Genomic DNA, 26,664 nt, shown 5'->3' on the forward strand with positions numbered 1-26,664 from the left:
GTGCGTGTGTGTGTGTGTGTGTGTGTGTGTGCTTGCGTGTGTGTCATGGTGGCAGTGTGACTGTGCTGACTGCAGCAATGCGCCAAGGAGAATGGAGGGGGAATATACCCTACAGAGAAAAGGAGGGAGGGCAGGGAAGAGGTCGGTGGAGAAAGGAAGGCTGCCAAGTGAGTGAGAGAGGGAAGTGTGTATCTGTGTGTGTGTGTGTGTGTGTGCATGTGTGCGTATGTGTGCACAGACAGGAGCAATCGACACCAACTCCCACATTCATTCATCTTTCCCACTTCCATTTTCCCCTCGCTGTCGCCTGCCGTTTCATCTCTTCCTGTGCGCGCGCTACAGATTTCATGCATACAAATCTCAGCACAGGCCAAAATTAAAGTACCCCCTAATCATCATTTGTTGCTTCAGTTCCCTACAATGAATGCCTGAAAATTTACCATCCCATTAAAAGTTATTTTACTGTGTATCCTAATCGGTTTATTCAAAGTCTTTTACGGCTGTAGCTTTGGCAGCAAACGTTGCATCTGGTCTCTGACAGGAAGTGGAATGAAAAGTGACAGGAAAATGTGAATGGCTTAACACAGGGACAATAACTTTGATTTCCACGCACACGCACACACACACACACGCACACACATTGGTATAAACATTTTATTTAAAAAATGTTTTATTTACAATGCAATCAAATGCAAACCTGTGGGAACCATGTTACAGTTCTATGGCTAACACATACGTAGTTAACAATCATTAAAATATTTTTCAGATTAGGTTTACCCGTTCGTTAGGGCTGCACGATTATGACCAAAAACCTAATTGAGATTTTTCGGACCAATATTGCGATTGCGATTTGATTTGCACTTTTTATATTTGATACATTTAAATGCATAAACTGCTAAAAGGATGCGTGAAGGAGTCATGTTAGTTGTAGACTGTCAAACAACACATTAATCTACTTTAAAAAATATTTGGTTTAATGTGGACAGCGCCCTCTTCTGGAGGAATCACAGAGCGTCTGTCGAAACACTTTAGGATCTGCTTCATGGAAACTCAACCTTTTATCTGTTCCAGCTGAATCTGAGATCGCAAGCCTCCACCGTTCTGATTGGTCAACATCGCTCAAACGCCAGAGGCAGAGGAAAAAACCCTCAACCTCTTACGGTTACGTTAAGCCTCTCTAATTAAAAAACAACTGAAATTAAGGGGTACACTGACAGCGAAAAGGCTCAGACACCCACACTAAAAATAATAATAGTAATATTTTCATGAATAAGGAAGTCTAACAAGGAAAACAAGAAATGAAAAAGTACTTGGAGGACAGACAATATTTTTTTGTGTATTTTAAAATTGATTTAAGACATGGGTCAAAACAGTTTTATGGACTGCCTTATTTAGTAAAGGCTCAGTAGTTGTGATTAAATGTAATGGAACTTTAGTAATTGAGCAAGTCAACGTAATTGTAATTCCGTTGTAATTGAACGTGTATAATTCTGGTGTGTGTCGCATCCTAGTGCAGTGAGAGGGAATTGTGAGCATCTTTAGGTGCATGTGTGTAGCAGTGTGTTATGCTGGGTAGGGAAATAGGATCGTGTGTGTGTGTGTGTGTGTGTGTGTGTGTGTGTGTTGGGGTGTGTGTGTGTGTGTGTGTGTGTGTGTGTGTGTGTGTGTGTGTGTGTGTGTGTGTGTGTGTGTGTGTGTGTGTGTGTGTGTGTGTGTGTGTGTGTGTGGAATCCCAGCACGGACCCTGCTGGCTCAGCGCTTTCAGACAGCCAATTAATTACAGAGAAGCACTGAAGACAGGCCAGCGTGTAGGACACACACACACTTAAGACACACACACCCACATTTGAGTGCATATTACACACACACACACACACACATAATTCCCTTCCCTCAGACATGTATCTGTCATCATTGAAGCAACAAATAGCAGGAACTGAGCAGCACAACAGTCATTCATTAAAAGCGTTTCAAGCTGTAACACATCCTCATCCTCCTCTTGGTTACACAACAGCCATTTAACCTGTTTCAATGTGATTGAATCATTCTTTTTTCTCAAACATGCTAAAGGTTGCTGAACTAATAGTGAGTAGATTTTAATAGATTTATATAACTTAAGGAGATCATAGCGTAAAAGGATTATATGATGTTTCAGGTCCCTGTGTGTAGAGATCAGAACAAACGTAGGATGAGGATAAGATGATTTTCACTGTGTTAAATAAATCAGATGTGTGAAAACAAAAGTTACAGCATGACCAAAATTGATTACTAAACAAAAAGGCCGACTAATTCCATTCCCAGCATAAATTATCAGAAGTTAAAGCAAAAACAAAGCCAAAATCATAATTAAACTCTAAATAAATAGTCAATTAAGGCACAAGTTATGATTTATGACAGTGGAGCAAAGAAACTGCAGTATCTACATGTTTAAGTTGTGAAATGTTGTCAAGGGGAAAATGCTAAAATATATATATATAAATATTAACGGTTTATTTCATTAAATTAAATTGATTTATTTTCTTGTGGTCCAACAACATCAATCTGTGCTCGGCAAGTTGGAGTAGCAGCAGCGGTGGTAGCATTAGCTTGTTAGCATTAGCTCTGCAGAAGCCTCAGGCTTCACTATCATGTTTAAAGCTAGGTTAATGCTAATGCAATGCTATGCTATGCTAACCTAAAGCTAGCTTACGATAATGCTAAAGCTAGTTAATGTTAATGTTATCTAATTCTAGCTAATGCTAACGTATGCTAGTGTAAATACTAGCTAATGCTAGCTAATACTAACTTATGCTAATGTAAAAACTAGCTAATGCTAATGCTAGCTAATGCAGTGCGACACAGGCCATCACCTGCATCCTGCAAATATTCTAGTATTGTATTATTTTTATTGAAAATGTATTGAGTTTTTAAAATGAGAGCAGAAAAAGGTAACGTCCTGTTATGTCAAACTGAAATGTTTGTTGGCCTTTATTCAAATAAAATCTAAATACATTTGACATTAAATGTTGTTTACTTGTTTATGTCCATAATTAATTTATAAACAATTCCCTTGCAAGAAACATTAGGAATCTATGAAACCTGTATGAAACCCTGTACTGTGCACTATTCAGGTATTTATTTCACAGTTACACCTGTGAATTATTATTTTGGCTAAAAAGGTACTGAATCAATTTCAAGTTACTGAATCGTTTTAAATTAACCAATATCATCCATGAATCGAATCACCAACAACGAATGATGATTTTAATCCAATTAGTGCTAAAACCAATCGTTACACCCCTACTAAATATGTATTTTGTGCAATAAGGATTTAAAAAACAAAAGAAACATTAAAGTGTAATAACTCCGGATGGCAAAAACACAGTGAAAGACTTTCATATACAGATTACTGGTATTCATTATCTGTGGGATGATATTTACTGCACATCTAACCACTTCACTTAAGGTTCTTCCAGTCCATCAGCATTTTTTTTACCTTCAGAGCGCAGAAGATGCACGAGTCCTCCATGCACTTGTGAGTGGTCAGCTGTCGAAAGCTTCTGCGGAAGATGTCGAGATGCCACAAAACCTGCAGGAAAAAAAAAGAAGAAAATTACAAAAATTGGTTCTAGTTTCCCCCTGTTGCTCTTACTGTGCAACAGCAATGTAGTAACTTTATCAAATAATGTTTCGATTAAAATATACTTTAATAACTAAAATGAAAAATAGACAGTAAACCAAAGAGGATTTTCATTCTTTTATTCTCCAGCATATGAAATACCAATAAACACTCCTAATAGATTAGATTGGTGGTATGACGTTAGAGGGTTGCCATAGTAACACAATGTGTTATCCGACAGGTTAAATTTGCAGGTACACCGAGGACAGAAATAGAATCTCACTGCTACTCACGAACACTGCCTCAGCCACAGCATTTGTGAAGAAAGATACAAATAGTTTATGATCAGGAGAGAAAACAGAGGCTGGAGAGTCTGGGTTCAATTCCTCAACTTTTCTGATAGTTCAGTGGCCAAAAAATACCCATTACCCAATATTATACTAGCAGTGCAACAATAGTAGTGATAATACCACACTACTTATAGTAATATTACTAAAAACATTAAATATTATTTACAAACCAACAAAAATGACCATCTAAAAACACTTAATAGATTGATTTGACACATTGGTAACATTTTTTCAGAAACATCTCTAAATCTAAAGATGTAATTTATGTAAAATGTATGGTTTATCATTAAATTGAGGCACAAAACCACAAACACATCTATAGGAATATTACACATTAGTGGGCTGAACTGGATTTTTTTGGGCTGAAGCACCCCATTTCTCTCATTTCTGAATCAAAGTACCCCATTTGTCCGACTACAAGAATCTCATTTTGTAAATAAGTGAAATGAAACTGTATTTAGTGCTTCCTAAATTGATTTATTTCTATAGTTTTTATAATTTCAAGTCATCTCCCCTTACCTTTGTATTTTCAGCTCATGTTCTAATCAAGATCATTTCTAACATCATTTTGTGTGTTTTTTATGTCATTTTGTGTGTTTTGTTAGTCTGTCTTTTTATTATTCAGTTCTTATTTTGTGTGTTTTTTGTGTGTTATTTAAATTATTCTCTCCGTTTTTGGTGTCGTTTGGTTGTTTCTTATGTCGTTTTTGTATGTTTCTCTGTTATTTTTGCGTGTTTTGTAGTGATCTTGTGTGTTATTCTCTTCATTTAGTGTGTCTTTGTTGTCGTTTTGTGTGTCGCTGGTTATAGTAAGTGTGTGTGTGTTTTTGGTGTCATTTTGTTGTCGTTTGTCTGTTCTTTGTGTTATTCTGTAAATTATTCTCTTTTTTTGTGTTTTTGTGAGTTGTTGGTAATATTTAGTATGATTATCATTTTTAGCTAAAAACAAATGACATTTTTAATGCTTTTATTCGTTAATTTTCCTCTGTAGTGCCATTGTGTACCCCCATTTGAGAAAGTACTGCTCTATCGCACACTGCAATCACCAACAGAATACAAAAACAAAAAGTAAATATAATCTGCCCATATGAACATTTCCAGCACTTGTTGACTTGTGTTATGAATGTCTTTAGTAAAGAAGGGAAAAATGAAGCCTAAACTGGGATTAACCAAATGAAGCTCTTAGTGAGTGTATATTAGCTTTAAAGTGGATGGATTTGTTGAGGAACAGTGAGTTTCCTCTGCTACATCCTGGCGTTTCAGTGTTGATCCTCCTTGATTGGGTGTGATTGACTTGAATGAGAGACATAATGGTGCGGTCCTAATGGAGGAACAGTTTACCATTGTGATTAATGACCAAGTCGGGAGCTTTGACTTAAATCACCAACTTCTGGAGAGAAAAACACAATCCTGCATCAGGAATCTTAACACAGTACACACACACTAATTTCTTGTAAAACTGAGGCAGAAAATCAACACCCAAGTCGGCAGCTCAGCGTGGCATTCAGCCATTTTCAGATAATTGTTTTTTTTTTCCCAGCAGCTCCTACTGAGAGCACTTTCTATTCTGTATAATTTCAGCAATTAAAGGGAGTCGCAGCAAGACAAAGTGCAGGAAAGATGCATAAAGTACCTGCACGAGGCTCAGAGAAAGTAGAAAGTTAGAAACTAGAGGTAAAAGTCTCCTTTTCCCTCAAAAGCATAATAGGAAGCAGTATTTTGCCTCGGTGTGCTGAAAGTTAACATTGACACAACAATGTCTCTGGAGTCTGTACAGAGATCTAAGGACGTCACACACATTGGGGATGATTTAATAAAGGTTTGTGTTTAAAAACGAGCACTACAGTTGATCTATGAACAGGACGCAGTGAGGAACCTCCTGATTTATGCTTTAGTGCATTTGTCTCTGGTGAATATCTAACACCACTCATGTTTATTTGCTATTTTCAAGATCTTAACTGGATTTCAGTCTCAAAAAGTAACGACTACACCTTTTAATAACTTTAATAATTTGCTTTAATTGTCAGAGAAATCATTTGAAATCACTTCCAATGGAACCAACATGTTTACTTCCTGTTATTCCTTGTTTCCCATGTACTTTAGTATTATTATAGAATAGATTTTTGTCTGATAACTTGTCCTCCAAATTTAATCAGTTTTAACTGATCTGTTAATGAATTATTGGCAAAATAAAAAAAAATTAAAAATTCCATTCAAACATATTGGAACAGTGACATCATAGGACGTTTACACAGCGCCTTCTGCTGTTAGTCATGATATACTGACTCCGAGGGGTTATACTGACTCCGAGGGGTTCAGATAATGCATCCTCACTTGCATTTCCTTTGAGAAATGCGGTTCGTCTTGTTAGGATTGCGTTTAAGGTTTTTTTTTTTTTTTTTAAGATCATCCACATTAAATAAAATTTCATCCGATTTAAATAAATGTCCACAAGTTTGTCTCTTGTAGAAGTTTTTTTTAACATTGTATGCTTCCGTTGTTGATTTCTGAATTAAAAAAAACAAAAGAAAAAATAACATTCGTTCATTTATGCATCGTTTGCATATAAACTGTGTCTAAGTGTGTGTGAAAAATTTCCGTCCCAGCTCTAGCGGTTTGTTTTAAAATGTGGCCCAGTTGAAAACGTAGTTGAATAGACGAGCGTTAGTGTGTGTGTGTTAAAGGCAGAGTGATAGGTGGAGAACAGAGGAAGCAGCAGATGACAGACTGCATGCTGACGCTGGAGTGCGAGCTCACACACACACGCACACACCCTCCTCTCCCTCTGGTTTATTCCGTGGTGATGAATCGGCTCTTTGCAACGACACTGCAGCAGCCACGAGGAGGGCACTCTCCCTCCATCCCCGTCTCCTTTTACCGGCATTCATCCATTTGTCTTTTTCCTCACTCACTCTCTCTCTCTTTCTCCATCTCTTCTTCCATCATTCCGATGGTTTGTTTTTCACTTCTCCTCGTACTCATCCCAATGTTCTCTCCCTGACGTTGATAGACGATGAGCAGACAGCTGGAGCATCCCTATGACAAAATACTACACAGTCGGCAATAAAAAGTTATCTCCACAAACACAGTTCGGCCATAACATTACGACCACAGAGCAGTGAAGTAAATAACACTGATCATCCCTCCATCGTGGGAGCCTGTTAGTCAGTGGGATATTTTAGGCAGCCTGGTAATTTTGCCCTAAAAGTTTATGAGTTAGAAACAGGAGAAGATGGGCTCTCATAACGCTTTGAGTGCCAGTGAGGTGATGGGGCTCCGCAATGGGCCGTATCTATCAAAAGGGATGCTGGGATAAAAAGAGGTGGACTGGGTCATGGGTGGCCAAGGCTCATTAGCCTAACCCCCCCTCCCCGTTTGTGAAGGCAGTGTGACGCTCTGAGCAAACCTTGGATTTTTCATCATAATTTGACACCATCTCAAGTCTCAGTGCTGCTGACCCTGACACTGTGGAAACAGAGTTTAACACCTTCTGCCTCTGAGAAACGAAGAGGGTTCAGGAATAATTGGAAGAATCCAAGAATCCCAAGTAGGGGTAGGGCTGGGCAATAGATCGAGCTTCAAGATATATCGAATTTCCAATGTTGGTGACAGAAAATTACAATATCACCTATATCCTATATTATTTTGTATTAAAATACTAATTTTAGGAGTCACTGCTTTCTCTACTTCTTAAAACAGCATGAAAAGCACAGTTAGATGGATTGTTAATTGTGTCCTAACCAGTGGGCGTGTACTGTAGCTGCTCCAACTCAATGTTCTTGAAGCCAAAATACAGCACTTAGGGGCGCTTCCATCTTGCAAATTTGATGTCATTTGGAGCCAGAGTCTGTGCAGTAGGGTCCAGCGGGAGGAGCCCTGGTAACACGCCCCGCCCATTAAGCGTACTGCCCTGATGACTTACGAAAGCCCAGCTACGCCAAGAACAAAACATCTTGAATATTCAACGGTTTGTTCAGATTGTAGATGTTAGTACAAAACCACAATATATTTCAACTCAAATGTCTAGTTAAACGGTGTCTCGGCTTTCCTTCACGACGTAACTGCTATTCACAAAGAGAGCTACGCAAGATCAGCGGCTGTCAATCATCATCATATACGACGTAAAATCCTGTTTTTCAACCTCAAATAACTTATTCAAAACAAACTTCACAGAAAAATGAGCACTTGAACACAATGTAGAGTGATAATAACTAATGATGACAGCAGAGTTTAGGTTTAAAAAATAATTTATGCTATCAATATTTTAACATTCCACATCCAACCCATTATCATTGATGAGGAGGGGTTTATGACCTATACTGCAGCCAGTCAGCAGGGGGAGCTCTAAAAATAAAAGCTTTACTACACCAGGAGCATGTTCCGTCCATTATTTTCAGTTTATGGTAAATGGACTTGGTAAATGGACTTGATTTTATATAGCGCTTTATCCCCACACTGAAGCAGTCTCAAAGCGCTTTACATATCAGCGCATTCACCCATTCACTCTCACATTCACACACCAGTGGGACAGGACTGCCATGCAAGGTGCTAGTCGACCACTGGGAGCAACTTAGGGTTCAGTGTCTTGCCCAAGGACACTTCGACACATAGTCAGGTACTGGGATCGAACCATCAACCTCTCGATCAGAAGACGACCCACTACCACCTGACTCACGGTCGCCCATGGTCCTAACCCAGATCTACCACTAAACAAGGCACACTACAGAACTCACTCACATGTGCTGTCCCTTACAGGAGAAAAAGCGAAAAGTGACACATATTGTACAGCTGTTTGTTAATAAATGTGCCTGTGTGGCATTTTGTATCAGCAAATTTAACCCAGAATTGTCTTTCTGGTCAGACTTTATTTGATTTAAAATTATTTTGAGAAAAAATATTGAGATATGAGTTTTGGTCCATATCGCCCAGCCCTAAGTAGGGGTGCCCCGATTCGATAATCATATCGGATATCTGCAAATACAGAGTATTGATTATATCGGCCTGCAATACAAGAAGTCCATTCCAGACTCTGGTCCACTACTTCAAATAATGGGTCAGTTTTTCTCTATTCCTGATCATTGTTTTCTGGGTAATTCCACAAACAAACATCATCTGTACAAAATATTCCACTGCATTGAAGGTTTTTTAAATAATTTTTTTATTTTATTTTTTTTTTTAATTTATTATTATGTTAAAATGTATGCAACTAGAGATGTTCAATATAAGCTTTTTGTCAATACTGTCAACCACTGAATGTTTGAATTCTGATATTTTTAGCGATAACCAGATATAGGTATACACAGAGCCCCTTCTCCCTCAACCTAATATTAGGTCACATTATATAATTCTCCATGGAAACAACAGGTAAAGGCTACTTTTAATGGAGGTATTCCACAAATAAACATAACCTGTGCAAAATAAAAACACTTATTGAGCTTTAGTTATGAAGAAAGTGACACATTCTTTCTCCTAATATGTATATATTATTTTATTTATTTTTTGCGCTGCAAGAAGTGCAATCTTTTATAGACAGCAATGTATGTTTTGTTATTGGAATTAAATAAATGAATTTATTTTATTGCATAATTGTGACCATCACCAGCCATTCCTAAGGAAGGGTAAGAAGAACTTTATTATAGGGAGGATATAAAAAGAGAGGGCAGTGTTACACCTAGGTGAGAGTGCTTTAAAGTGAGAGTGAAATGTGATGATATAGTTGTGTATATTGTGCTTATTGTGTTGTGAAATCCATGTCTGGTGACATGTGTGGAGCTCAAGTATATTGGTGTTGGCCGTGACTAGAGGGAAGGAGTGAGTGGTTATACCTGAAACTGGTATTTGGGATCAGCGTGTCTAAGGTTAAGCCCAGTACGAGTTTATCCCACAGCCCAAGACATGCCAGTGCGTCCATGACCAAAGTTTTTGCAAGATCTGCTTCTGCGAACCCAGGCGCTGCCCCGGGCCCTTAATATGTGTTCTTAAACAAGAACATTCATTGATTTTTCAATATCTGTGAAAAAAACGATTTCGATGTAAACCAATATCACGTTTTATGGCTAATATCCACCGATGATATTGGAGGGCCGATAAAACCGCCCACCTCTATTTGTAGCTTATTGGTTAATAATAAATAGGTCAGTTTTTCTTTATTGTTCTATGAGTAACATCACTTAATCAAGCCTTTTCTAACATTCCAGACTAAAAAAATAAGTGATAAAAATATATATATTTTCACGTTGATATCGAATCAGGTGAATATCGGTATCGGCCAAGGTTGCAATATTGGTATTGCATCGGAAGTGAAAAACTTAAATCAGGACACTCCAATTCTGTACAATACAATCCAATCCAGACCAAACAAAATTAGTTGATACATTTTAGGACAATGTCAGCAGGTGTTTTTAAATTTTCCCTCTCGGAAAAGTCTGGTGTGAAAATACAATGTGGAAATCTGAAACCAAACATCCATTAAAACAAAAGTCAGAATTTGAAATGATACATATATATGTGAGCAGATCTAAGCCTTGGTAATGCTACACTACATTTTTCCACAGCTTGTTTTTTTACATTTTTTTTTCTTCAAAAACTGGGGTGATTAAGAGCTGAAATCCTTCAGTTTCCCCTCTTCTATCCTTAATCCAGCATCTCAACTGATTTTAAAAAGAACAAAAGGAGTTTTAAGATACATACACTGCAATTGAACCAGATTAGCATCCTGATTGCAAATAACACTATACAGTAGATGCAATCTTTGAACAGCCTTGATTTAAACCTTAAATTTTCTTTGGACATGATCCCCCTTGAAAATGAGATGATTCATCTCATGAGGTTGATCCTCCAATCAAATGTTCATAAATAAATAAATAAACTTCTTTGGCCAAAAAAACCCCAACAGCACTCGTTTTCAGCATTGAGTTTAGGAGAAAAGCTGATGCTGCACACGGCAGGTTGACTGCAGCAGCGGGGGGTTAAACATTTCTTGCCAAAGGGGCCCTCAGGGGCAGAGGAGTGCTGCGCTATCAGTGCATGAGCAGTGCAACGTTGCACTGCAAACAGAGCTGCATTACAGCTGTTTCTAACAGCCTGGACACAACAAAAGGGAAAATAAGCACACAGTTGATCTTTGATCTTTAACATAGTATTTGTAGTTTCATCCTATACACACTGGGTTTATTAGAATATTTGTGCAAAGAGGCAGAAAAAGAAGGGTAAACACTCTCCTGTCATTGTCCTGTTAACATAAAACATCTGTGTCCTTGATTCATCCAATTCTCACACTGCTGTAGCTCTGCGCACAAGTTATCCAACAAAAGTTTGAAGTTTGTGTCCTTCCCTTCTGTCTCTCCCTGTTCTTTTCTCATCCATCCCTCCATCATCGTCCTTACCTTCCCCGACTCTCTGCTCTTCCCTCCAGCAGGATCTCCTTCACTCTTCTTGCTTATTTCATACTGTATACTCCTCATCCCTCTTTCTTCTTCTCTTCGCCTCCTTCATCCACTTTTCCTTTCGCTCTCTGCGACTCTCCAAAAAACCTCTGTCCCATCGCCCAGGCACCGCTCCGATGCTTACTCCAGCCTCACTCCTCTCTCCCCCCTTTTCCTCACACCCTCTCCCTCTCTTTCTTTTCACGCCAGTGTGTGTGTGTGTGTGTGTGTCAGGTACGCTTGTGCCAGCTGGAAGTCTTTTGAGGAGTGAAGAGAGTCTTTGAGATGCAGCAGTCGCAGCGTAGCATGAGCATCTCCAAACACACACTGGAGTGGACGTCCCACACTAAAGCCAGACAACGCTTGCCAAAAGCCATCAAAACATGCAAACTCCCCTTAATATGGCACTAATCCCAGCCTTGTCACGTTTTTTAAAAAGCAATTTACTGCAGTGTGCAAAAGGGAGGCGGGTGTTGATTTTGTGGGGACGGATATGTGAGAACAATTTAAGCTTGGAAATTGGAAAAAAAAGTGTAGCAGCTGTACTGTAATCCAAAAACTGCAGGAGTTATGAACGATTGCAATGTTTCCACATACGAAACGTGGGCAAATTACCACCATGGTAAAGATGGCAGCTGCTTGAAATAGTGCATTTATCTTTGTTAGGTGAGGGAGAATAATGGACACTCCATATTTTTTTTTTTAAATATGTTTACACCCAAACTGGAAAAAATTGAGAGAATTGTAGATTCTCTAACGTCTTAAAATAAAGCAAAAACGGCAGAGAATGGGCAGCATTATCAACATTTGTGTAAGAATTCAGAATAAAGACCAATCTGAGCAATAATACAGGAAATGAGACGTTAGGACATTAAGCATCCTCACTATTGTTTTCCCGTTTATTTTGTTTGTCTTGTGTGCTAAAAGTAATTTTGTGCATTTTTGTTGTCATGTGTATTTGTCTAGTCATTTTGTGTTTTTTATGACTCCATTATTTTCAAATTTTCAAATTTTTGGAGTTATAGTGTTTTATTTGTTATCATTTTGTGAGTTTTTGTAGCATTTCGTATATCTTTTGTCATCTCATGTATTCATTTGTAATTTTTTTGTGGTGCATTTTCTTTGGGGGCCACACAAAGTTAAAGGGACACCAGTTGACCACTTTTGAACTACGGTAACGCACAAATTGACATTTATACTTAATATCACTAAGGGATAATATCTTGAGTAAAATTATTGTACAAAATATATTATTTAACTTTGATTTGTGTGTGGCTGAAAAGTTTCATTCATTTTTAATAGTTTTGCTAAAAGTGGTTTTCTCCAAAGTACAGGGGGGGGATTGGGGGTTGGGGTCGGTGGCAGGGTGCACTGGGCCCTCAGCCTGTGGGGTGTCTGGGGGGTGTTCGGACTTGGGCGTGTGGCCTGGGGCTCCTTGGCCCCCGCTCTTTCTGCTGGCCTTGCGGCCTCTTCGGGCCCGGGGTGGAGCCTGGATTCGCAGAAGCAGATCTTGCACAAACATTGGTCATAGACTTGGACATGTCTTGGGCTGTGGGATAAAGTCGTACTGGGCTTAACCTTAGACACGCCGATCCCAAATACCAGTTTTAGGCATCACGACTCACTCCTTCCCTCTAGTGACGACTACCACCATTATACCTAAGCTTCACACTTGTCACCAGGCTGGCTGAATGGATTATAAGCACAATATACACATTTATATATACACATGTGCGCTTCTGTGTCCACCCACCGCCCTGAAATGGACAGAAGTGTACACTATGAACGCGAAAGTAAACGGGAGGCCTCGCTCTGCTTTAGAACTCTCCCTTTTAACATGCTCGGGCTGGATAAACAAAACAAACGCACACACACATACAAACACACACAGGCGCTAACAGCAGACGCTGTCCCCGCTTTCAGAGCCAGTGGACTGGGGAAGAAGTCCAGTGCTCAGCCTCAGCCGCTTCGCTCCAACCGATCGACATTTTTGCCGTTCACTCATAGGTTTTCACCTTTGTGCACAAATGTGAGTAAAATAAAGCTGTGTCATGTAAAACAAACAACTCTTTGGTGTAAATAATAACATCTACATAAAGTTTCATCACGACAATGACGTCATTGATCGGATCGGCAAATTAAGACATTACAGCCAATCACATTAATTGCATAAAATGCAAAATATCGGTCGATCCAATATAGCCAATCAGATCGGTGTAAAGCCTAAAAAACACTGCTTTAATGATTATTTGACCTTTTTTCCACAGTTTAAACAAATTCGGATACTTTTAAGCAATTTATGACAAAAGGTTTATGTTCCCATGTTTATGTGTGTGTGTGTGTGTGTGTTCCCATGACTGACCTGCAGGGCGCTGTTAAGGAAGCAGCTGTTCTGTCCCGGCTCGTTGCTAAGGCCTTTGCTGGGTGCGATGGAGTTCATGGTTCTCGGGGTCACCAGCCCCTGCACCCCGCCTGCCGCTCCGCCGCCCGATGCAAAGTAGTTCCTCTTCCACGACATCACTACCTGGACGCCCCCGTGTTGTCCGCGGCAAGGCGGAGAAGGGGCGGGGCGGCAGACCAAGGGACGGCCTCTATGTCACTCCCATGAGAGAAGACGAGTGGGAATGAGCGGAAAGGAGAAGAGGACGAGGAGGAAGAGGGAAGAGGAAGGAGGCGGTGGAAGCAGACTGAGGAGCTGTGGTGTGTCTTGGGCTGAGATTTGGCACCCATACAACCCTCGTCGCCAGGCGTGGTTTTTTTTACTTTAAAATCTTTCACTTGGCTTTGTGTGGGACTGCTTTTAGGTCCTGGGATTTAGCGGTTTGTGTTTGGAGACATGAGAACGTTTCCAAAGCGTCCTTTGGCAGATTCCGTCAGATAAAAGTGGATTAGTTTCCACGGCTGCTCACATGCGGGGACTTCCTTCAATGCTTTTATTCCCGTCTTCCTATTTGCCTGCAGGACAAAAACACCAGGATGTTAGGAAACAGAACGTATAACACATTTTACATCTCACCACACAAGTGTAAAGGCGTCTGATGAAATTGGTGTTCAGCTCTGCTTTTACAGAGTTTAAAACATTCAGTTTTCCAGGAGAACACCAACAACAAAACATTTGATGATCATTACTCTGTGGGGATGGGCAATATATCAAGAATCAAGATATATCAAGTTTCCTTTTTTGGCAATATAGAAATGTACAATATTATAATATATATTTTTTGTATCTTATTTTGTTTTTAGAATACTTGTTTAGGAGTTGCTGCTTCCGCGACTTCTCAGAACAGCATAAAAGCTTACTCAGATGGATTGCTGAGTGCATCCTAACCCAGATCTTCCCCTAAACAATCCACACTACAGAACTCACTCACACGTGCTGTCCCTTACATTAGAAACAAACTAAAGTGGAACATTTTGTGCTGCTGTTTGTTAATAAATGTGCCTGTGCAGCATTTTGAATCAGCAAATTTAACCCAGAATTGTCTTTCTGGTCAGACTTTATTGAGTTAAAATTATTGAGATTTATAAGGGAAAAAATGCATCAAATGGTGAGGTAACTAAAGATTCCCAGCCCTAATATGAGGCCTGCACTATGGCTGTGCTCAAAAATGACACTCCGTACTAGAAGTCTGCCAATACATCGATTATTCAATAATCGCAATCCAATATGTGCCGATTCGATAATGATTCAGAAATGTTAAAAAATTGATTGCTTTTCATAATAACTAAATGACAGGAACACTACCGCTGCTCGTGGAACAAAAATTTAAGTTGCGCATGCCGCCCGGACACCTGATGGAACGGACCAGGTAAGGGGAGGCGATAGCAGCAGCTAACTCTTTAGCTACAATTACTGGGGTGGATGCATTGAAAATCGTGATAATAGTAAATATTGTAATAATCGTTGATTAATCGAATCGTAGCACCCTCAATCGTAATCGAATCGAATCATGAGGTTCCTTAGATGGAACACCCCTACTCCGTAATATTCACTACAAACTCACTGTATGTCAATAGGCGGCTTTCTGAGCCTTTCCAGATTAAAAGACGGTAATTTTTTTGCTCTTTTATTCTTCAGTAAAAGGCCTGCGACCCACTAGAAAGGGGTCCCTGACCCTCTTTTGGGTCCGACCCACCAGTTGAGAATCACTGCTTTAGACCCTTTGACTTTTTTGAGTGACCTCAAATCTATAGCTATAACCATCATAAGACAACAACAACATCAACAACAACAAGGTCTTGCATGGGGACAGGAAGTGCACGGACACATTGGTTATTATGTCATTTCATAATCTCTACTTTGGGACATGAACTGGACCTCATGTTGAATCTCTGTACAGTTTCATATTGTTTACTGAAGGCAGCATGTGATGTTTGTCACCCTTCGATGTGTGTTTGAAGTTGCATAACAAAGCAGTAGCTCACAGATCCGCAGTGCACTCCCCCCCCCCATGCCCCTCCCTCCTCACCGTCCCTTATAGCTTCCCCCCCTCTTTGGCAAAGAGCCCTGGCCTCACTGCCAGGCTGCGTTACTGCCACAGCCACCACCCCCACCCATTGGCCAGAGGCCACCGGGTGCAGGAATGCTGCAGCGAGCAGGTGAGCAGCGTGGGCCGTCACCATGGCGACCGCAAAGTACAATGGGTTATGGAGCAGAAACGAGGGAGGGGATGATAATGAGAGATCACCACAGATATGGAAAGGGAAACGCATCGGTGCAAAGCAGGGCTGTAATCAATTATATTTTTCAGTTTCAATTACCTTTTCAATTACCCATGTTCAGTTACAATTCAATTACAATTACAGTGACCAGCATTTTTTCCAATTACAATTAAAAATTAAATTATTTTTTATCTTCAGAAAGTCAATTACAGGTACGTTCTCAGTTACTAAAGTTCAATTGCAAATAATCACAATTACTGAGTCTGAAATAAATAACCTAATAAAAGCTAAGCTTCCTATTGTGTTAGCTTTCTGTTAGCATCTCTTATGATAACAGGTCCTAAATCAGCTGTAAAAAACAAAAACAAATATCTATCATCTAATTTCTCTTTTCTTTCTCTTGGTTACCTTGTTTGGGCTTCCTAATCAATGAAAATATAGGTTTTAATATTTTTGGTGTGGGTGTCTTGATAAGGAACATATTTTAATAATTGTTAACTACAAATGAGTAGAACTGTACATCGAACTGTAACTTGGTTCCCCAGGTTTGCGTTAAATTATAATTGTCAATTTTAATCAAATTTTCATGAAAATAATTACAAAGTAAATTATCTTAATTCAATTACAATTACAACAGCATATTAAAAAAAAATACTATTACAATTTTAATAATGCTATAATTGTAATTCATTATAAATTACAATTATAATTGATCCCACCCTGATGCAAAGGTGAAATAAATTATTCCACTCTTAAACGAGGCTTTATGGGTGGATATTTCCTCCTACTACAGTGCAGCATCCTGACTTTCTATCCCAGCATACAGTGTGCATGTGCGTGTGTTTCTCAGCGAGTGTGTATGTGGGTCTCCCGCTGAGCTTGTGTAGAGTGTGCGATGATGACACATACTCTCTGTGACTGCACCCTGCAGACACACACGCACGCACGCACGCACACACACACGCAGTGTTGTGTGTGTGTGCTTATACGCATGCGTTATATACGCCCGGCCCCGTGTCCCCACATCTTGGGCTCGTTACCATGGAAATAGGCCAAGCAGCAAGCACGCGGGGGGGAAAGCCGAACCATGTGATTTTACGCAGAGACACACTGTTGTCGCACTGAGTGAGAATGCGCACACTAACGTGAAGAAACACACATGCACACACATGGGATAGGCAAGTGATGATGATGATGATGATGTGTACTGATGGTGGAGAGTTCTTGGAGGTCTGACTGAGTCCAGGAAAAAGTCAGTCACCGAGTATGACTTTGTCACGTGACTGCAGGTTTTCAATGTTTGGAACGTAATTCTATCAGTGAAACTTCTGCTGCCACTGCAATACTAACACACGACGGTAGCAGAAATGAACAGAAAACACTTTATACAGGTTAAAAATGCCGCGTCATGGTTACAATATCTTCCACTGAGTATAAAGCATTTTTGGCATGATTTTGGGACATTTTGTACGTCAAAAACCAACAAAAATGAATATATACAGAAAAGAATCACCTGAAATGGAACTTGGGGAAATTCGAGATGGAAAATCTGTGTAATATTTCTTGCAAAACTTAAGATACGTTGCTGTGATTGTGCAAAACTATGCAGCTTTGGTATGCTAATCGTTTTCAAAAGTTACTAATTGTGAAACCAAAAGTCCATGGAGGTGACTTTCACATGTTACAAAACTTAAGAGGGTGTTTGATTATCACTTGATGTTCTTTATTGGTTATTTGGTGTTGTGTTTGTTTTTTGCATTAATGTGAATGTGTGTGGGTCTGTCATGGTTTGAAAAGGTAACAAAAAAAAAACAACACGAAAAATGTTACGTCAACGTCACCACAATAGCCATCAACGTATATCGTTACATAGGATTTGTATTAAGTAATTTTTTATTCAATGTGTTGATGTAGATTACAATAGTTATTTTAACATTTTCACAACCAATAATTAATTAATCAATATTGAAATAGTTCATAATGGAAGCCAAATATTAAACTTGCTTACGATAAACAAGTCTATATTATCTTGGTCTCTTTATTTCTGTTCACGATTGTAAATAAATCAAACAAATAAAAAAAAAAAAAAGACAAAAAAAGAAAAAAAGAAAAATAAATGTAATAGATAAATTAACAAATAAATCCAGTATTATTTTTGAAACATGTCAAAAAAAAAAAAAATAGAAAAATGTACTTTAAATCCATGTTTCATATTTATGACTTTGTATTTCGTATCTAGTTTCCAAACTGGGACTTTACCAAAAAGTCTCAGAATAGTATTTTGGTTTATTATACAGTATTTAAATCTGTATGGATAAAATAAATGTACAAATATGTATGAAATAAACCTATAAGACGCTGTTATTCTTTTCTTCCCATCCGACATGAACAATATATATTTGTCTTTGACAGAACTCACCTCAACCTTAGAGGGAAATATATTTCCTTCCTTTGACACCACACACACACACTCTTTGTTTTTGTGTGTGTGTGTGTGTGTGTGTGTGTGTGTGTGTGTGTGTGTGTGTGTGTGTGTGTGTGTGTGTGTGTGTGTGTGGTTCAGTGACAGCGACGTCTGTGTCGAGCAAGTAGAACAAAGCTGATACTGTCCCAGAGGACAATAGGCTGTCTCTCACATTGTCTCCTTTTGCTCTCAGGCAAACATGAAGACAAGCAGAGTTAGTGTAATTTGTAAAAAAAAAAAAAAAAAAAAGAAGAAGAAGAAAGAAGCCCTGATCATTGAGAACCCATCTCCTGTGTCGGCATCTTCTTCCCATCCACATCATTCCTGCTGCTCGCGTCTCTCACTTTTCATCCACTGACCTTTATTTTTCATTCTCGTTCACTCTTTCCTTTTCATCAACCATTCATCTCCGTCTCTGCTTTTTGTTTCCAAAAAACTTCCCACACACACACACACACAGACAGACGTACAGTAGTTTCCCTTTAAGTGGGTTATGTGTAACTTCAAATAGCTTTGGCTGACAATAGGGAGGGCCCAAAGTTCAACCACTCAGCGCTGCTCTTTCACCTCTCTTTTCCACTTGGATTTAAAGGGAAAAAAAGTGTTCTCTGTGCGTGTGTGTGCGTGCGTGCGTACGTGTGCGCGTGTGGCTGTGAGCGTCCGAGAACAATGGCTAGGTGCATACACGTGCAGCACCATGTGTGAGCCTATTACTGAGACTGTGATCGTCAAGGTCACTTCCTCGCTCAGACGGTGGAACGTTTAAGTGTACATGTGAGAACAGACACAATAACATACACACAGGAGTGCATGCACACGCACACACCAGCCACACACAATAACCTAGATGCAACCCATTATAATTGTGCACATGTGCTTACCCAATCCTATCAGTAGAAAACATAGAGGGGCGAACCAATGCTTAATATTTAGGCGCTTACATAACCAGTACTATTCATGATGCATGCTGGGAATTATGGGAGGCTTTTTTTTTTACAGTTTAGGTGAAGGGAAAAAAAAGAGAGGATTTAGGTGATAGAGAGGAGAACAATGGAAGCGAGAGGGATAAAACGATGAGGAAAAGACAGGTGGAGCTGGAGATAAGGAAAATGGAGACATGAAAGGAAATAAGGTGAAATGATCGGGAAAGGAAGAAAGCAGGGGAAAATGATAAAGCAAATAGATGAGAAAGAAAAACAGACAGTGAAAAGGAAAAGATGAGGAAAGGAAAGAACATCACAGAGAAGAGAAGAGAGAAACACAAGGTGGAAAGGTCACAGGAGGTATTTTACTTCCCTTTTCTGCATCATTCTACATCACCGTCCTGACAGCTGCTGCCAATCATGTTCACTCACCAACAAATAAACGACCATTCAAGCAACTGATATGATGTGTAAGGGAGTTATAAAGCAGCTGAATAAGTTGTTCAAACTAAGCTGAGCATCTGCCATTTGAGGATGAATATCCTGATCAGGGTTGAGGGTGAATTACAAGCCAAAGTCACTGGTGGGTCATTCCATGACATTTCACAAATGGCCCACGCACTTCTGTCATGGAAAATTCTACCAATATACCAATTGTTCTGTGATTATTCAGTAGTCACACTGTAAATTTTTACTTTGATCAGATGAATACTTTGTGAGATATGGCCAATTTAGTTAAGTGTATTTGTCGATTTTCGCAAGTTTTTATTTTTCCTCTATTCTTCCAATATTTCTAAAACTACATCACATAGGAAACTGTAACTTGGTATAGTAATACAGCTCCACCTACTTTCTCAGAATATACAAAAAGATCTGCTATGCATTCTATCTAATGGACATACCAAGTCCTCAAAATTGGAAAAAGGTTTGTCAAGATTTCAAGCTCCAACATGTTTGGGATTTCAGTAAACTACTTAGCATATGCCTCAGCTCACTGTAATTTCATCATTTTAGCGCTTTGAACATAGACTGTTCACATCACTAATGATTAGTCAGATATATGCATTGGTTCTTGGGTGACAGTCTTTTGAAATCCGAGAGTAGGTGCAGTTGTATTACTATAGCAAATTTCAGTTTCCGATGTGGTGTAATTTTTGACATATTGGGAAGCTGAAAAGGGAAGAGAAAGATGGACGGTAAAAAAATCGACTCATACCCCCTCACTAAATTGTCCATATCTCAAAAATAGAGATGTAACGATTCACTCAACTCCCGATACGATTCGATTTACGATACGATTTTCTCACGATTTATTTTGATTGAAAAATATTGTACTATTTTCCTTTTATTTTTCATTGTCAAAAGAATCCCTTGATAAACTATTCAAAACAATGAAATTCAACTAAAAATAAATCTTGAATGAAATAAATAAAGGAATAATACAAATGAAGAAGAAGCCCATTCATTTAAATTCTGATTCTATAGTAAACAATGCAAAACTGCATAACAGTTCTTTTTCTTTTTAAAAGTGCAACTGAAAATGTATTTTGCGCCTTAATAATTGGACTTTTAAAAAAAAAAAAAAACTGTCTGCACTGTATTTACGTCAGATATTTGTTTGGACCAGCAGAGGGCGCTGGTAACCCAGTGGTCAGTTGGGATGCAGCTATTCTGTGCAGTGATGAAGAGATGCTATGCTAGCAGACAGAGTTAATAGAAAAACGTGACTTTTACAGATATTCACGTAATATTACAGATATTCTTTCGGTGCCAAAGGGGTAAGGAATCATTTATGAACATGTTTAAGAGTAGAAGGCGGCCAGAAAAAAAGTAGCAGATTCTGCCCGCCGCCTCAGCATTTGGACAAGAGAAGGATAAATATATAGCGCCCTCTGCTGTTTAAAAAAAGTACTGCGATTTTCAGAAAGAATTTTCGCCACATCTCTACTCAAAAAGTATTTAACCAACAACGTAAATATGAACAGTGTGCCAATTGAATAATTAATGAACAAGCGGTAAAATTTTCAGAATTCTTTGAGACCGAAGTGCATGGGATGTCCTGAAAATTTGTTGAAATGACATGGAATGACACTGGTGCAAAATGTCGAGACTCCAATTTTCCGAAATTTCACCAATTCTGTTTCAGAGTTTAACAATTTCTGTGTCAGTTTACAACAGCTTTGCCTAATCAGAAATCATCATTACTGGTTTTCAAACTTCCCGAAATTGTGCCAAACATGCTAAGTTTGGTTAATTGAGCTGAACATTGTATTGTATTAATTTAATAATTTGAATGCACGCGATGAAATCCCGGGAGATTTGCATGAGATTTGACATCTGTTCATTGGTTAAAGTAGCTACACATTAGACCACTGGCTTTATGGAAGAAAATTGTGAGAAAATGTGTGATTTTGCCCCAAAACATGCATGTGGGTTATATTCCGTCATATTGCAATTTATGGTTGATTTTGTTTAAAATGTATCATAATAATTAAATAATAATAATAATAATAATAATAATAATAATAATAATAATAATAATAATGACACTATTTTTCTGTTTCTAATTTTAAGAAGCAAATTCTGTCTTTTTCGTCTGTATTCTGCAATCACGGAAAATCAGAGGCCCTAAAAATGCTACGCAGGCACTTTTATTAACAAAATCAACATGTTACACCACTTACGGCTTTTCCCCTCATTAGGAACAGCATGTGCGAGTAAATTCTGTATCGTGTCTTTCTTCTTAAAAATAATGACAAATGACCCGATTAGTCAACTGGTTAACTGGTTGGCAGCAGCCTATACGTTCAGAGTAACAAAGGTTATCATTTAGTAAATTCTAGCTCGATGAACATAATAAAGCATGCATAGCCTCAGAGTTTGGCAAAGAGCAAGATAAAAGTGATGGCTTTATTAACCTAAGCACAGAAGCTGCAACTAAATAAGATGCCCTCCAAAGTATTTCATCAACCAAAACTAAAACTGATGATTAGTCCGTCGTAAATGCCACAGTGACATTTCGACTTGGTTCAGAAGGTGAAGGTGCGCTGCTGTTAATGACCGAGTGTGTCGGAAATGTTTCACTATATTATGAGGACGAAAGTAATTTGTTCTAAACAACTTTTAGTTGAATGCTTTTGTGTGAAGTCATAGGAATACCAGAGTAACATACTATTTCAAACCACCTCACACACATGACTAACTAATGTTAGGGATGTCCCAAACTTTTTCACTTATTTATATATATATATATATATATATATATATATATACTGTATATAGCAGCCTTGAGTATTGGCTTATACATCTGACACAACACTAGGACAAATAATACATAGTTTTATTGCTTATTTTGGAGTGTGGAATGTTAGAAAAGGCTTGATCAAGTGAATTTTACTCAGAGAATAATAGTCAGCAGCAGTAGATATGAGAAAAACTGACATTTATTATTAACCAATGGGTTAATAAACGGTGGGCAATTTTATCAGTCAATATTAGCTCTAAAACATGATCAGTCTACATCTTTAATATCGTTTTCCACAGATATTGAAAAACCAATAAGTGATTTTGTTTGAGAACACATATTAAAGACAAATATGGCACTTTTTTCATAACTAAAGCTAAGTATTTTTTATTTTGCACGGATTATGTTTATTTGTGGAATACCTTCATTAAAAGGAGCCTTTACCTGTTGTTTCCATGGAGAATTATATAATGTGACCTTAAATTAGGTTGAGGGGGAAGGGGCTCTGTGTGTATATCTCATTATCGGTAATTATCGGAAATCAAACATTCAGTGGTTGACCATATCTGCAAATTTTATATTGGCAAAAAAGCTAATAATGAACATATCTAGTTACATACATTTTTAATTAATTTTGTTTAAACGCAATTGGCCGAAGTCTTATCAAATGTTTAAATGTTAATCAATAACAAAATACAAAACTTGATAATTTAATTCTATGACGCTATGCACTTAATATATCGAGAAATACCTATATTCTTCTCGTTTTGACACTCACTCACTAAGAAGAGAAAAGCAGAGGTGAAAGTAACGGATTACAAGTACTCACGTTACTCTAATTGATCTTTCAGAAAAACCCCGCCCCCCATGTTTACTTTTGAGATGTACGACATTTTCCTGAGTTGCTCTGGTCTGGAATGGTCTCCCGGTGCGCGTTAGTGACTCTTTTTGGAGCAATACCTGTGCGATATCCACCAGATCCAGGCAAAAGCGGTTACAATATGCTGTGGAGGGATATATTCAACATATTAAAACAAACATTACAACTGTCGAAGCGATTCACCGAACGGGCACAGCAGCAGCTCCAGCTCACAATCGACCAGCTGTTAGCACTCCATGCTAATGCTACGTCAGCCTATGCAGCGAGACACGACATCCCCCGTAAACTGAGGAAGAAACGACTGGGATGTCGGGGGCAAAGCACCGAGCAAGGAGGAGAAGGTATCATCATATCCTTCCGTCCGTCATCATGGGGAATGTTTGATCTACATCTCTAATAAGATGGACGAGCTAGCAGCGCTAACCGGCATGAGAACGACTTCCGGGAGGCGAGTCTGCTGATGTTTACGGAGTCGTGGCTCACAGCGCTATAGGTATGTGAATGTATAGTTATGTCACCTTATTTAATGAAAATCAAATCAAGCTTTATTGTCATTTTGCTGAACATACATATTAGTGCAGACAAGATGAGATAGCCTTAAAAACATACACATCTTACATACTACATGCACACACATCCCTGAGATGTTTTTATAGTTTTATAATCCATTGTAGACATCGCTACAGTTGTGTTTTTGGCTTTGGGAACGGAAAGAACACGACTCCCCCATACACTTCGTTATGATATGAATTTTAATATATCGCCAAACCGGTGTATTTGATTACACAACTTTCAGAACGCTACACCGCATTTCAGACCGGACCCTTTTCAACGTTGCACTTCTAAAATGGAAGGTAAACAGTAGCGCTCTGGTGCGGTGTAAATCATACGTGTAAATAAATAAGAAAGACACAATTGAAAGTTTTGAAGCTGCATGTGCCTGCGTGCGCATGCCTCCGCTACAGGAGAACAACACTCACGGACACGAAGGCAAGGTTAGCTTAGCATGTCGGCAGTAATACACAAAAAAAAAGCGCAAAGGATCACAATTTGTAATTCCTAAATGCGCAAATAAGTCCTGGTGGAGCTGCAAACAAAACGCTACCTTATTCACCATAACAAACCACCACACCACTGAGTATGCAGCATTCAAAGCTAGAAATCAAGCTAATGCTAAAGCTAAGCTAGCGCGGCAAAGAGCCATTGGGCTGCTGTTGCAAACTTGTTATACTATTAGTGTGAAATCATTCTACAATATTCACTCTTCATGACAGTAAAATAAAACCGTCCTAAGTCAATCTACTGCAGTAATTCAGTAATGCATGAAAAAAAATAAAATACCGTCATAAACAGTGAAATCGTTAGAATTTTGAAAAATACCGTGATATACACTTTTGGTCATACCGCCCAGCCCTACTCTAGTCTTGGGGTACCTGGTATCCGACCTGCACAAGCCATGAGCGGACCCTGTTTACATAGTAACGGTTGTTCTGGCGTATGACTGGACAATGACTGTTTGTGGGCGGGGTTTTGCGAAGGTCAACTGAGTTGCTTTTAAGGGTACTTGTACTTTGAGTATATTTCTAAATCAGTAATGTTACTTGTACTAGAGTATTTTTTAAAAGAGGTAAAGTAATTTTTTACATTTCTACAAACAACCGTTACAGAGTAAATTATTATTTTTTGTATTAAAAATGATTGACGGACATTGCGAAACTATAAAAATGAAATAACCAGAAAACAATCAAATGCATCACATCATAGCCAAACAAAATCAGATTAATTGTAATGCACCTGCATAAACAGCATTGAATAGAGGTTATTTTTACAGTTTTAGAGTTCATAAATTTAGATATACTTAGAGCCTGAGAGCTTAATTAGGTGGTGTTATTATTTTATTAAAACATTTAAAAAAAAACAAAAAACAATTGTACATTTAGTCAAACCTTTTATTTTATCAGATGCCTTTGTGAAAAATAAATTGTACAAGATTTCGTATTTTCCTTTATTAGTTTATACATGAGATGTTTACAGTATGCAAGGAAACCGTGGCAAGATTTATTACCAAAAATAAACATGGGGATGTGAAAGTAACTATAGGAACTTTTACTGTGAGTACTATTTAATTGAACTACTTTTTACTTGTACTTGAGTATTTTATGTATGACTTAGTTTCAATCCAGTAATAGTAGTACTTCTTGAGTAGTAGAATATATCACTACTCTTTACACATCTGGAGAAAACTGAATGAAAAAGAACAGAACAAAGGTTTGATCATGAAGCATCCCATTGGTTCGTTCTACAAACGCTCGTGCATCAAACTAAACGTGCCTTTCCTCTCTCTCTGTGTGTGTGTGTGTGTGTGTGTGTGTGTGTGTGTGTGTGTATTCACGTGCCACTGTCTGAATGACGTGATGCGCGCGGGCCGAAGTCATCAATCACGCGGATCAAAACCGCAACATTAAAGCAGTGAAGTGACGACAGTGCCGCGTGAACCCGCTTTGGCTGCTTGGTTCTCACTAAAAAAAATCCATCAACAAGTCACTGAACACACACGCACACGCACACTCACTCCACGCAGAACAGGAGTTATCCGCGTGGGACGGGTACAGTGCACCTGTGCAAAGAATGGCACACACTATGGAAGTGTGTGAGTATTACGGCATGGATGATTTGTAACACAAATCAGCTGAGGCTGGCACAGCGCGTGCTGATGACAGTGGAGTATGTGATGGTAAAATGAAAACATCTGGACAGCGTTGTCACATCTGGGTCTCGCGCTGCCAACTATGCACACATTGTAACAAAAAAAGCGGAGCCTCGCGCTCCCGTACTCACCCTCCAGTCCGCTCGCGTGTCCCGCCGTGTGATATTTTACCGGGAGAGTGGGCGAGCCGTGGGCGCGTGCGGTCCCCCTGGCCCCCTCCTCCCGCTCCACGCCAGCCAGTGCTGCGGTCGCGGCACGCGGCTCTCGCGATACCGAGCCATTCTCCATCCTCACCGAGTGACGTATTGCTGTGAAACCGGGCCGGTGAGTCCGGTCAGATGCCGCCGCCTCCTGGGCACACGGGATGTGCCAGTGACGTCATCCCGTGGCCAGCACGTGCGTGCTGCGTTAC

At 39.0% G+C, this 26,664-nt stretch overlaps 1 protein-coding gene across 2 annotated transcripts in view; it reads right to left on the bottom strand.

Annotated features, from left to right (window-relative positions):
- The window catches only part of LOC114481684 (inactive ubiquitin carboxyl-terminal hydrolase 54-like), a 65,168-nt gene extending 38,595 nt beyond the window's left edge, over positions 1–26,573 (bottom strand). Inside the window, exons 1-3 of one of the 2 annotated variants that reach the window (XM_028476678.1) lie at positions 26,384–26,573; positions 13,735–14,327; positions 3,476–3,568 (exon numbers count right to left, since the gene is read on the bottom strand). In XM_028476678.1, coding sequence (XP_028332479.1) covers positions 3,476–3,568; positions 13,735–13,890 — 249 coding nt within the window. In that variant the 5' untranslated portion in view covers positions 13,891–14,327; positions 26,384–26,573. Of the gene's footprint in view, positions 1–3,475; positions 3,569–11,333; positions 11,558–13,734; positions 14,328–26,383 lie in introns of those variants that run through there. The other variant, XM_028476679.1, reaches the window with a different exon arrangement.
- Between the last annotated feature and the right edge of the window lie 91 nt (positions 26,574–26,664).

Source organism: Gouania willdenowi, chromosome 19 (genome assembly GCF_900634775.1).
Source record: "Gouania willdenowi chromosome 19, fGouWil2.1, whole genome shotgun sequence".
Lineage (NCBI taxonomy): Eukaryota > Metazoa > Chordata > Actinopteri > Blenniiformes > Gobiesocidae > Gouania > Gouania willdenowi.